The 13733-nt window shown below is 43.4% G+C and overlaps 1 protein-coding gene across 3 annotated transcripts in view; it reads right to left on the bottom strand.

Moving 5' to 3' along the window:
• WDR27 (WD repeat domain 27) overlaps positions 1-13733 on the bottom strand; it is a 2413256-nt gene that overhangs the window by 386349 nt on the left and 2013174 nt on the right. For all 3 annotated transcript variants that reach the window (XM_069606956.1, XM_069606954.1, XM_069606955.1), the window contains exon 19: positions 6681-6814. In XM_069606956.1, the coding sequence (XP_069463057.1) occupies positions 6681-6814 (134 nt within the window). The remainder of the gene's footprint in view (positions 1-6680; positions 6815-13733) is intronic.

Raw genomic sequence — 13733 nt, 5'->3', positions numbered from 1 at the left:
ATCACTACATAATATCCCCAACAAAAATATCATCGTAGATATGGCTGTTTGGTTCGCCATAGGCGATATTTTTGGGGGATATTATGTGTCCCCGCACATTAAAAAAATGATGCTGGGGTTGCGGGGGTGGCCCCCGCAGGGTCCATGTGTGAATTTTGCCGCATAAATATGGCAATATTTTTGCATCGCAATATTTTTGCGGCGGAATGAACACATGGAACTCTGTCCTGTGCTTGTACTCTGCTGAATCTGCGTGGGTGAATGCTGCAACTGCACTTGTGGCTTATTGGTTGCTACCTGCTGTGTTTGCAAATCTTGCTGCATTCTCGGTACTTGCTGCTGCTGCATCGTTTGATTCTGAGCAAACCCGTCTCCACTCTGCTGTGAATACGCAGGCGGGTTTGAAGTCCCCCTCTTAAAAACTGTCCATTTTGCACAAACCCTTGACTTCTACACATATGAGCAAAGTGCCCCGTCATACCACATATCCAACATGTAGGAGGACACCTAACCTGCCCATCCTGCATATTTTGACTGTCATTCTGCATATTTTGAAACCCACCTTGATTATTCTAGAAGCTTTCCTGATTATTCTGCCAATTCCCTTGATTATCCTAAAAACCTCTTCCTCAAAATCCTCCCCTTCCTCGCAGATCAAATCCCGTATTGCCCTGATCAAACTGCCTTTGGTTATTCACCTGTGGCATATTCGTAGTCTGCTATGAATTCGATCCGTCTACACTAGTCAACATTGTCCCTTCAATGGCATATTTGGAAAATTCTGTACTAACTTTGTCTCTTCGCTTTTCCTAGCATCATCTTTCTTGTGATTCTTTTCCTGCAAGAGTCTACAATAATGCGTAAGGGTCAGCTGAATCTCCGACCATGGTTTGGCTTCTATACCAACTAACTACTTGAGCTGCTTCTATACAGGATCCGGCAGCCCTAGGCACAATATATCATAGACCACAGGTATAGATTTTCCCCAAGATTCGCGTGACTCCAAGCTCCACCGCTCTAGAAAATTCTGAATGTAAACAAGAGGATCATCCCCGTCTTGCATCTTTTTCGTCATTATAGCTCCCATATCGGATGTGTCCGGGTACAGTGCGCTAAGCGCTTTCCAGACTGCCACTCTACAGTTATTGAACGGTGCTCCATCGTGAACAGTGTTAACTAGTAACACCAGCATATCCTGCCCTTGACCACACGTCATCAGCTCTCTCAACAAGTATGGTGATCAGGAGACCCCCCGTTATTTTCTCTAACTCATGTATCCACTTACCAGCGCCAGAAGTTAAACTCTGAAGTTTGCACCTTAAATTATCCTTGTCCATCTGCCCCCCCCTTTCTCTAACAAGGGAAACTGAATCCCCAAACTCATTCTCATTTCTCATCATTTGTCTGTCCACTGCAGGGACAATATTCCCACATCGCCTCCTTCCTGGCAGCGATCTTAATCTGATCACATATGGTGCCGACTCCCCCCTCTCACCATGGAGTTCAGAGTCAGTCTATCTAAAGACAACTCCTTCTGCCTCGTACTGCATGAGGCTCCCTCTGTGTCGTACAACTTCGTACTCTCAAATAGATCATTTTTTCCCTTCCCCTTTGATTCTTTCTGGGCTTTCATTTCATGGTATACTTTATCGATCGCTTCCCCAATGTTCCTAGAGTCAAATTCGTCCTCTAGATTTACTCTAGACGGGCCTGGTAATGACTTGTATTCTGGAAAGAATTCCTCTATGTCCTCCCATGCTACTTCTGGTTTAGGATCCCTTATCTCCTTCTCTAAGCGATTGAGATCGCGTGTTCTCTGTCGTCTTTTACGTTCTGTATCATCGTCAAATTCTCTCGGTTTCCTTGCTACCTCTCTTACCCAATCTTCCTCTTTTTTCTTCATATTTATTCTCTCATTTGCCCTGCGTATCTCCTCATCCTTTTCGTCTCTGTATTCTTTTGTCCCTTAACTTCTGTTCCTCCTCTTCCATTCTTTTTCTTTCTAGCCTTTCCTGCTCTTCAATTGCTCTTTGGCTTTGTCGGATGCCTGCTACAAATGTAACAAATATTAAAATGTGAGCCAGCTGAACATGGCAAGACTTGTGGTAAATCATTGGAAAATTTCACAAGAACATTGGTTGGAACCAATCTCAAGCTCAAGGGAAATTGTGTGGATGAACATTCCAGTTTTTCTTTCTCATATCACCCATTTATCGGCAATGCTGCTTGCCAAATCCACATACTATCAATATCAGCGACAGTACGCATTCCCTGCTATAGATAATGCATGCAATATGGTACAGGTAGTACAATACAATGTCCTCGTGGAAACAAGGCTTTGGGTAGCCCGAGATGGACAGTGTAGCAGTCCTGGAATTTCAGCCAGGAACTGCACATATCACTTCAAGGACATGGACACACAAAAAACTAACAAGCTCTGTTGTGGTGCAAGTCATGGAATGCCCATATTCTGTTGCCATGGAGAAGCAGCGTTTTGTAAAATCCATCAAATTTGTTAACTTCAAATTGAATTAATAGTAACAGACAGACTTGTAAGAATTTCAAAGGACATGCAAGAGTGGTTACCGCACATAAACCATCAATTTAAAGTCTGTCATCTGTCCAAATCAATTGCCAAGGAAATGAATGCAAGAGGGGAAAAAAGGGTTGTGAAGAAATACAAAAATGGTCTCAGTAAATTAACAATCATCTGTGGTGGTGTTTCAAAAGCTTTGAAGGTTCCTTTGAGATATGTTTGGAAAAGTGGCAGCCAGTAGTCCGCTATTCAGCAAACATTATCACACGTGCCAACATGGACCACTGACTAATGAGCACAAGCGGAGGGAAAATGGCTGGTGCCTGCGCCGCACCCACAGATGTGAAGGGCCTCACCCAGTTTTGCCATTCGGGGGATTTGAAGGTTTTCCATAGCATGTATCTCAAGTACAGGCCCGAAAACAGTACTGGTTCGCAACAAGAACATTGTCAGGCTACAGCTAGTGCTGTATTCCTGCTTCATTACAACATGGCTTTTACAAAAAGGACAAAGGAATGGGGAGCCAAGCCAATATTCGAGCCAATGGAGTAAAAATTCACGGAAGAGCTCACTTTGACTGAACTGGCAATGGAAACTCACTCTTTGAGAACTAGTTTTGTTCCAAAGGCAATGCTGAAGAATATTACAACAGTAAGTTGTCTTCGAGGTCTGCCATAGTAGCAAAACTGACAAGCAGGTTCAAGTGAACAATGTGTGCTAAATACAAACATTGGTTGACGCCGGAATCCGCCATGGTGAATGGTGGAATTACCGCCCGATTCCAAGGTTGGCGGTGCGGTTATCCCCCATTCACCATTGGCCCTTCCCCATTCCCATTTTTGCCCCATAGGGCTCAATGGGAATGGGGAAGGCGGTAATTACGGTACCGCAAATTGCAGTACCGTAATTACCTCTACGGTCCCTTTGCGGGTCCCTTCCTGAACGGCTGGTAAAACCAGCCGTTAAGGTCGGGGACCTCGTAATTGGGCGTTAAGGGGTTAACGGCGCTGCCACCTTTTACGGCGCCGTTAACCCCTTAACGTCTGGGTTGTAATGAGGCCCAATGTCTATTTCCATTAATCTCTGTACATCTATTTATTTTCGCCTGGACTTAAAACCACACTTTGTACTCTACATCTATAACTATATTAATAATAATAATAATTTGGCACTTATATAGCGCTACGAACCCTCAGGTATCTGAGCGCTGCTTATTATTACCCACAGTGTGTGGTGCTCATTTATCGACCTCGGAAGGATGAAAGGCTGAGTTTGGCCCCGCCGGAATTCGAACCTGCGTTAGCAAGCTCTGCACGGATGTCAGAGAGAGCGCTCTACTCGCTGTGCCACTTGACCGGCATTAAGAATGAACCTTTTCACTAATTCCCTGCCCCTCTTGTTTTCTCTCTCCACCTTTATGAATATCTAATTATCACGGTTTCCTCTCTTTTGTCCTCATTCAACCTTGCTCTGTCTTTTTCCATCTCCCTCTTTCTCTCTATTTATCCACCTTTCTCTGCGTTGCACATTCTCTCCTTCTCCCTCTGTCTCCCTCCCTCTCTCGCTTGCTCTTTTTATCTATCTCCCTGTCTGTCATTCTCTCTTTTTTGCCATTCTCCCTCTCTCTCATTCTCTTTAACCCTCATTTGCTCTCTCTCTCTCTCCTCCTCATTCTCGCTTTTACTGTTTCTCTCTCTTTCGAACCCTTCTCCATCTTTGTGCCTCATCCTACTGTTCTTTTGCCCTCTTCCTTCCCCATTCTACCTGTCTCTCTTTCTCCCTCTTCTATCTCTGTTTCTCGCTCCTTCTCCCTCAGCCTCATTCTTCTCACTCTCTTTCTCCCTTTAACTCACCCATTCTTCCTCTGGCTCTCTTTCTCCCTCTGCCTCATTTTCTCTCTCTGTTTCTCTTTCTCCCTCTCGCACCCTCCATCTATCTCTTTCTCTCTGTCCCTAATTTTTCTTTCGCCGGTTTCTCCCCATCACGGTTTCTCCCTCTCTGCCTCTCTTACTCGCTTTCTCTCTCATTCTCCCACTCCATCTTTCTCCCTCTATCTCTCCCTCATTCTCCACGTCTCTTTTTCGCCCTCTGCCTCTCAATATTTACCTCTTTTTCTCTTTGTCTTTATACCTTTTTCTCAGTCATTCTCGCTGTTTCCCTTTCTCCCTCATGCTGCCTCTTCCTCTCTATTTCTCCCTATTCCACACTCATTCTCCCACGCTCTCTCTTTGTCTTTATCTCAAAAAGTTGGTGTGTCTCTGTCACCATTTCCCTCTTTTGCTATGTCTATCCACCACCTTTTTACCAAATTCTATCTTTTTGTCGGTCCGTTTGTATGATTAAAAATGGACCGATCCCTATTTGTGTTATCTTACTGATGTGTGGGTGTGTGTGTGCGCAAGCGCGCATCTTTCTATATCACTCTACATGTCTAGTTCTTTCTCAAAATCTCTATCTATAAAACTCCAATCAAATTTCTATTGTCATATGTCTTTCACCCTATCTATAATTTAAAACGTTTCTCTGTATTTATATCTCAAATATTTCACTATGTCGCTCCTGCCCCTCGATCTACCACATCTATGAATCTCTCTCATGCCCTCATCCCAGTCTGCATCTCATACTTTGGGCCTCATTAAGACTTTGGAGGTAGCCATGGCGCTATTGGCACCATGGCTGCCTCCAAAATCGGGTCCGGGTTACCTGAACGGGGAATTATCGGGCAATTCCGAGTTCGGAGGGCCCGGTAATTCCTCCTTCTGGGAACCCGGGCCCAGACCTTCCCCATTTGAGCCCCCACAGGGCTCAATGGGAATGGGTGCGGGAGCTAACAACGGGCCGATTACGACCGGCCCGTTGTTAGCTCCCTAGTCCCCTTGTGGGATCCGCTCTGGACGTCTGGTAAAACCAGACGTCCAGAGCGGGTCTCGCGAGGGGCCCTCGTAATCGTGTGGAGTGGGTTTAATGGCGTCAGAACCATTACCGGCGCCGTTAAACCCATCCCGCACATCTTATAATGAGGCCCCTTGTGTTTCTTCCATCATTAAAACGAAACACAACTTTTCGAACCCACTGTAAAAAATAAAAGAATGGAATAAAATATATAAATAAATGTATAGAGTCTGCATTGTTTTTTATTGATAGATCAGTTTAGGTGTTTGCACAGCTGTGTAATATTCAAAAGTTTATAATTTTAGGAAATTACTCATTACAACATTTTAACAGGCATAATGTTAGCTCAGCTGTTGGAAATAATTAAGAAGTAATCTCAAAATTAGAAGGATGTGAAACAGACAGTTTTATTTTGAATATAGAACATTTACAAGAAGCATTTAAATACACATATCATAACACCTATAAAATACAGCACAAATGCTAAAAGAGCTTAACAGAAATTAGTGCACCGCAAAGATCCCTAAGAAGAACTCTAACAACATCATCACGTAACTGCAGCACACTGAGAAAGGTCTTTCAACACTAGGGCAAGAGTTACTTTCTCCTTAGGTTGATACATAATAGAAAGAAACGAACAAATGCAACAATGTCTCGGCTATGCCATGAGCACATAAACAACTACCTTCTTCTGCATTTTTCCCTCCTCAAGATGTATTAAGAGAATACATTTCTCCTGAATATGGTCAATAGCGATCAGTGGTCTTTTGGACATGCTTTCTGTTTTAGAGGAAGATACTGGCAGAAACTAAATTCATCACAAGAAAGTTGTGTCTTAGAAAAATACCAGACTAATAAGTATCAGAAATGTCCAAACCCTCTGATAAGAACATAAAAAGATGTCAGCATTTAAATGACCTTCTGAGATTTGACATTTATGCACAGAGGTGTGGCAGTACCAAGCTGCAGAATATGTCATTTGCGATGTTGGGCCTGTGAGTCAGAGTTACTGCTTTAATTAACATTTCACTTTGGTTTCATGGAGCTACTACTTGAATGCAGTACAAGTAGGGCTATGTATCAATGGGTTTCATGTGAGAGAAGTTCCATTTTAAACTAAGAGTAATGGCATTCTATTTCTATGAACAAATCACACAATGAAACTTACTCAAAACAATATTTTCAACAAGTGTTATAAACCTTTTAAACTGAAAAGGACATAATATTGCTGCATCAATGGAGTTCCACCAACCTTTTAATGTCGTCCTTGTCCGTATCAATGTTATATTTCATCAACTGCCATTCTGCTCCAGAAGATAAAATTATAAACATATCCATGTAATAAAACTGAGTACATCTGACAGGTTTACAAAACATCTCCTTTCCCTAAAATATAAAGTACAGTTAAAAATGTTTGTAAAGGTATTGTTAAAGTGTACTGCTTCATGATACACAGTCCAATAAACACTCCAGTTCTTTGCTGTGTTACTTCAATTGGTGAAAGAATACACTTGACATCTGGGGTTAATTGTCGTCAATAAGACAAATGTAAACCAGTACAACTTCACTATTTTCTTCTTTTATTACAAATTGTGCCAGATTAAACATTTGGTAAGCAAGACTATTCTGTAGAAGTTTATCCACTTTGAGAAGCCAATATGTGACATGACTCCAGAGTCTTCTAATGACCTTCAGAGCATCACCCATATCAATTTTGCAACCAATATTTATTTCAGCTTCTTTGTTGGGGTTCTAGGTTGTTACAATGAACTCCGTTTGTTTATAGTCACCACTTGTTTGGCAACCATGGTCCACCCCGCTCAATGAGCTATATTCGATGGAATACGTTGTGCTTGTAAAAGGATCTGTTTTGTGAGACACTGCTGACAAATGAATTCTTTGCGTGAGCAGGGACAACTGTAATAAGTGTATTCCTCTGTGTTTGTTGATATAGAACATGGCTGTTGTGTTGTCTATATTGATGAGGACTGTGGTAAATTGATCAGGAGATGGACAAAACAGCATTTTGAATGACTGCTCTTTTTATTCAAGTCAATCCTTACTATCACTAACTGCCTTGGCCTTATCCTAAGAAAAGAAGAAGTCAAAAGGGTGCTTGTCAGGATTTCCAACAACACAACTTCCTGTCAGAACCCGTCCACACTCAAGAAGTAGGACTGGAATTGGTGGTTGAAATCGTTGTGTAGAAGACAAATTCTCCCTACCAATGTACCCCTCTGATGTGCTTATATAAGTATCAGCAGAGGGATCTATTAATCAGAAGATATGGAGGACGCACACAGAACACCAGAGGCTGTAAGGAAAAAGGCACAGAATCAATACCACACTAGGAATACTTGTAGTCGTGATTCAGTGAATACACAATGTTTTCTAACATAATTATTTGCGTGGGAAGGAAAACACTGGCACCCTGTGTCAACCTGGAGGGTGTATTCCTTCTGCAAACAGATAAACCCAGATTACTCAAAATTACAGGAAGCTCAAGTAAAGAGTACAGTAAATACAGGGTTATGCTTACCAACAGGTGAAATGTCTTAAATTGATGGAGGTCCTCTGTGAAGTTTGTAGGATCTAGAAAGGGCTAGCCCGACGGCACAAAGACACCCAAATAAACAAGTAGATGTCCACAGTGGTGGAAGTGCAGTGCTGAAGTGTTCTTTATTACATTGGTATTATCTTCATCTAGCCACTTATAGTGATCTCTTTCCTCTTCTATCCTTTTTTTGCATTTTTTTGTTTTCTAATTTTCATTGTGCTTGAGTCATCTTAATGGTGACTCAAAGATTTACACTCAAAACAGGCATGCCAATTGCGCTCCCTGTACAACCATTATCGATAGCCCAACTCAAGATGGCGGCGTCCAAAGTGGCGACCAAAGCAACTGGTGTTGTGGCCAGAAACGCCCTGCCCGGCGCTGGTTTCTCAAAGTTCAAACCCACTCGATCAGTTTCCGTCTCTTCAGATATTTGCACCTTCTATTCTAAAGAGTCCCTCAGTAGGAGTGAAAGTCAAACAGAAGTGCACCCAGACGATCGATCAAACCACTCCCCCACCCAGGCAGCGGACTCGAGTGATTATCCTACTAACCTCATAAATCCACAGGCGTAAGTTGGCACGCCACTTACCTCACCGAAACCTAACAACGATGTTATGCAAGTAAGTTCTCATATTAATTGGATACCTACTTATTCGAGGGGTGAAGTAACGGATATCACCCTCAAGTCCATGTGTCTGGCTGGGGAAATGCAGTTTAAAAGTGTGCCACTCAGCATAGAGTCTCCCAGTCCAGGCAAACTCTGGAGCCCATTCGATGCTCAGTGGCTGCACAACAGAGGGCCTCATTACAAATCAGGCGGTCCGGAAATAACGGTGGCGGTAAACCCGCCGCCACCGTTGTTTCCGGACCGCCTGAGCCCGACTCCTGCAGGCGGGAGGTGATGTTCCCGCCAGGTTTGACCTGGCAGGTTTAACACCGCCCGCCTGCAGGCGGACGAGGAAACACCGGCAGCATTACGAGATGCTGCCAGTGTTTCCATGATCTCCATTCCCATTGAGTTCCATAGGACTCAATGGGAATGGGGATTAACACCATTCCCCCTCCGTGATTCCCGGAAAACCGGGGTTGTAATTCCCCAGTAATTCCGGGAATCACGGAGGCGGAATGGTAATACGAGTCCGGCGGTAACCAGGCGGTTTTACCGCCTCGGTTACCGCCGGACTCGTAATGAGGCCCAGAGACTTCGTAAAGCTCATGAAATCTTAACTGTAGCAGAAATTGATGACGACGCAATGGACTTCATGGATATATCCAGGAAATCCAACTCACCCTCTCAGGAGATTCAACACATTTGTTCAAATTCTGGTGATTTAATTAAATTACAGGAAGATTACACATCTAATAATGCCTCTGCTCAATCTGAGCATGTGTCAATAAATACCACATCCCATCACGCAAAGAATCCTGTTGCTCTTACGTCACCAGTATTACAGGATAAGACCCATATTCACTTTGTCGATGAATCACCGTCATTTATAGCCCCTACACCAAGACGCTCTCGCTTCCAGGAAGCAGCCCAAGAATCTGAATTTTTTATTCATAAGACCCATTCTAAACGCTTCTCCTTCCCAGAAGCTCCTGCACTCAATAACACATTGAGTGCCATGAATACTGCCCTTCTGGCCGTGGCTAAACTCTATGAGATACTGGATAGTAAAATGAATCAACAAACCTTACTTCTAGAACATCTTGTCGGACATGTGAACTCTTTGGGGTCCTCTATTGACACTAATAAAAACATTGAAATGTTGCCTGAACAACTAATAGAGTCACAAGTTTTATCCAGCCATTCACCAATGTCATATGGCAGTATTAGTCTCCCTTTGGGAAACGGTGTAGCTCCATCTGTAGTCGATCCAATGACAATGCAACCCATCACATTTTCTCATAATTCCCCTGATGTGATTGAGTCGAATGCATCACGTGCCAGGATTTACCACATGATAATCCTTCAGAACCCGATCTGGCCGACACGGTGACGATTATGAAAACAAATGTTTTTGATCTCTTTGTGCCAGTACCTAACAAGACATTAGGTCAAAGGGCATCGCATTCTACATTACACCCAGATTCGAAACAATCACACAAGGTGTCTAGAAAAAGCCACCGTCGACCACCTCAAAGTAAAGAGAGAAAATATGTAAAGATACTCAGCAAGCTGGGCAAACCACAGGTAATTCCGTGTGTAAAATTGAGTTGCTTAGCTTCAAAGGGTTACAAGCCATTCGATGACCTAGTATCCTTATCTCTCAACAAAGTGCCCCTATCTGATTTAAACCACACTTGCAACAGCTTCAAAGAAATGTCATTGACAAAACCCCCTTCCGTTGTCTCCAAGGTGGGAGACAACACACCCATGTCCCTTGCCCCGGTCATTGCAACTGCCCCGCCCATGATTCAGCCGACCATCGCGGAACTCAGAGAAGAAATAAGAGCTTCTATTGATTTATATATAAAGCAGAACACAATAACAATGCGGGCATCAGACTCTGCCCAAGAAACGGTTGATGGCTCTTTTGATAATGCCCTGACATTGCCCTCAGGGCCAAGCAATACGACACAAGCAGTAGTGCCTGAAACAAATCCACAAGTGATTTATATGACAGCTCCAATTGCCAACCCATTGCCACAAGATACTAGTTGGCAGACTACGCAAAGTATTTGCTCATCGCTGCAAACCCAGACCGCCATAGAATCCATCCCAAATCCACTATTGCCGGTGATATCTACTAAGTATGTGGACCCCCAATCGCAAGAACTAAGAGACATCATAAAGCTGTCCACCGATTCATACATTGCGCAAAATCGTGATGCGAATCAAACAGATACTAATGTCCGCAACTCTACTTTTCCTGACGTAAGTTCATTACTAAAGGGTCCCTCCAAAGTGGTCAGTTCAGATAGACTTCATCAGGAACCCAGCTTAGCTCGTCCCAGCCCTTCTAGTCATGTTCATTTGACACTTACGGGCATCCATGAACACCATCACCTCAACAGCGGCAATCTAAACCAACAAAAAACCTCCAATTGCTTAACTTTAAAATGTCGAGTAAGAAATACATTCTGAATAGAGCCAGTATCTTGAACATCTGTGCGGAAATACCAACGCTGCAGAACCTAGCTACAACTGACATCGACTTAGTTGAATTCACCAACAAGGATGATCTATCTGAAGCTAAGATATACATGCGATTTGTTCTAGTAGCCAATACACTGTGGCAGACGAGAATTATTTTGTTTGAACTGGGCTTCATACTGACACAAGATGTCAAGCAGCAAATCCAAAATGTGGAGCGCCCCAAATGAACATTTACAAATCTGGGCCACGAGATGCAACAAAGATGATCCAGGTGCCATCACTCTATGGGCCTCATTACGACTTTGGAGGTAGCCATGGCGCTACTAGCGCCATGGCTGCCTCCAAAATCGGGTCTGGGTTCCCTGAATGGGGAATTACCGGGCCATTCCGAGTTTGGAGGGCCCGGTAATTCCTCCTTCAGGGAACCCGGGCCCGGTCCTTCCCCATTCCCATTTGAGCCTTCACAGGGCTCAATGGGAATGGGGAGGGAGCTAACAACGGGCCCACTCATAACAGGCCCGTTGTTAGCTCCCCGGTACCCTCGAGGAACCCGCTATGGACATCTGGATAAACCAGACGTTCACAGCGGGTCCCGCAAGGGAACCTCGTAATAGTGTGGAGTTTGTTTAACGGCGCCGGAACCATTACCGGCGCCGTTAAACCCATTCCGCACATCTCATAATGAGGCCCTATGAGTCAGCAACCCAAATATACAACACTGGATCATAACATAGTGAGTCTGCTGCAAATATTAGTATGATTTCCTGGAACATAAGGGGCCATAAGCATATTATTAACTCTAGTGAAAGTGGTCTTGTGAACTACGACATTATTGCGCTGCAGGAAACCTGGCTCATGGAAGCGCCTGTATGGTCTACTCATACAATCATCTCGACACCAGCCACCAAGAAAGCAATGGGACGCCCAGGGGTGGTTTGCTACTAGCAGTCAGAAAAATCACTAGCTTCACCAGCATAGAATGCCCATTTTCTTCTCCATGTTTTCAAGTGGTAAAGTTAATTAAAGGCTTATTAATCATTGTCATCATTAACATTTACTGGAGCAGGCTTACTATGGCCACAAATACGTTTTTTAAACAACTGCTCTCAATTCTCCACACCCAGCTCCTAGACCCAGAGACAGCCCGCACCATCATAGTGGGTGACTTAAACCTACATCTATTCCCCAAATATGGTCTAGAATTGGCACTGGACAAATTAACATGGTTATCCATCATGAAAGAAAGAGGTTTCATAATGTTAAATGGTGTGGTGGCTGGGGATGTCCCTGCACAGTTCACATGGGCTAGAGGACAGGAATCCGCCACTTTGGATTATATATATGTTTCTTCTAACTTTTTCAAACAGGTCCTGTCTCTAATTGTGATTCCATCTAGTTTGAGTCATCACAAAATATTGCATGTGAGTTGCAAAATTCCAACAGTCACATTTAATACAGATAAATTACCATGTGGCGCATATAAATGTAAATAATGGTGGCAATCGATTATATTGGACCTCATTTAAATTGCATCAATTTAGCACCCGTCTTAATAAGCTCTTTATTTCGCCACAGCTAGATGGATCTGATTGTTATGTACAACTGATGCAAGTATTCAGGTGTTCCACCATGCCAGACCACACCATTAAACATAAACATTGTCATGTATTTGATTTAGAGGTTCACCAAACAAAAGCCCTCCAAAGACGGAACATTCATAATTTGAAATATCATTCCATTGCAGAAAGAATTGCAGCAAAAAAACGATTGAATTTAGCTCACAAGACATGGCTCAAAGAGCGCAAATCACTTCAATATCAAAAAGATGGTGAACGCATGTTGAAACAAATCTTAAACAAATCAACAAGCAGCATCTGGTCTTGTCTGAATACGGCTACCCACAGGACTCAGGGAGCAATGCAGATTAGCCCCATATCAAACGAGGCGTGGCAAAACTATTTCCATGATTTTTATTGTACTCCCTTTCCCGGTTTACATGGAGAAGTCATTATACAAAGTATTCCTGATTTGTTTCCTTTAGAAATTGCTGATATTTTACTTTGCATTAATAACTTAAGTCGTTCCCGAGCCACAGGGCCTGATGGGCTGCATAATGGCATGTTAAAAAATCATCTGCAAGAATGGGCGCACATTTTTTTTCAAATCTTTAAACATATATTTACAATAGGCAAGATTCCCGCGTCCTGGAAGCAATCTATAGTACTGCCTATCTTTAAAAAAGGCAATAGGGGTGAGCCTAAATCATATTGTCCCATTGCATTGTTAATTAACAAGGGGGGTCCTGGGAGTCCCTCTGCCAGACATTAGTCCTGGTTATGAGAGACTTACCCAGAGTCTTTAGCTCACTATCTTTCACAGAGAAGAAATATCCCAAACATATCAGTCTTTGTCCTGCCCTGGGGCAGTCCAGCACCGAAATGCTAGGCAATTCTCCTCTGAACAAGAGTACCAACAGAAACCCCAGACACGTGTTTCGGTCTGGTTGGACCTCATCAGTAGGGTGGATCTGTGCCTCTCTAAGAATAGTGAGCAAGGGGTCCACGTCTGGATTCCCCTAGTAACTTAGGGTGAGACCCAAAGCTACTTAAATATGCAAATTAACAAGGGGGGTCCTGGGAGTCCCTCTG

The sequence above is a fragment of the Ambystoma mexicanum genome, chromosome 4p (genome assembly GCF_040938575.1).
Source record: "Ambystoma mexicanum isolate Mex_15411 chromosome 4p, UKY_AmexF1_1, whole genome shotgun sequence".
NCBI classification, from domain to species: domain Eukaryota; kingdom Metazoa; phylum Chordata; class Amphibia; order Caudata; family Ambystomatidae; genus Ambystoma; species Ambystoma mexicanum.
Note: the sequence above shows the minus strand (reverse complement) of the source record. Positions and strands in the feature narration are given on the sequence as shown.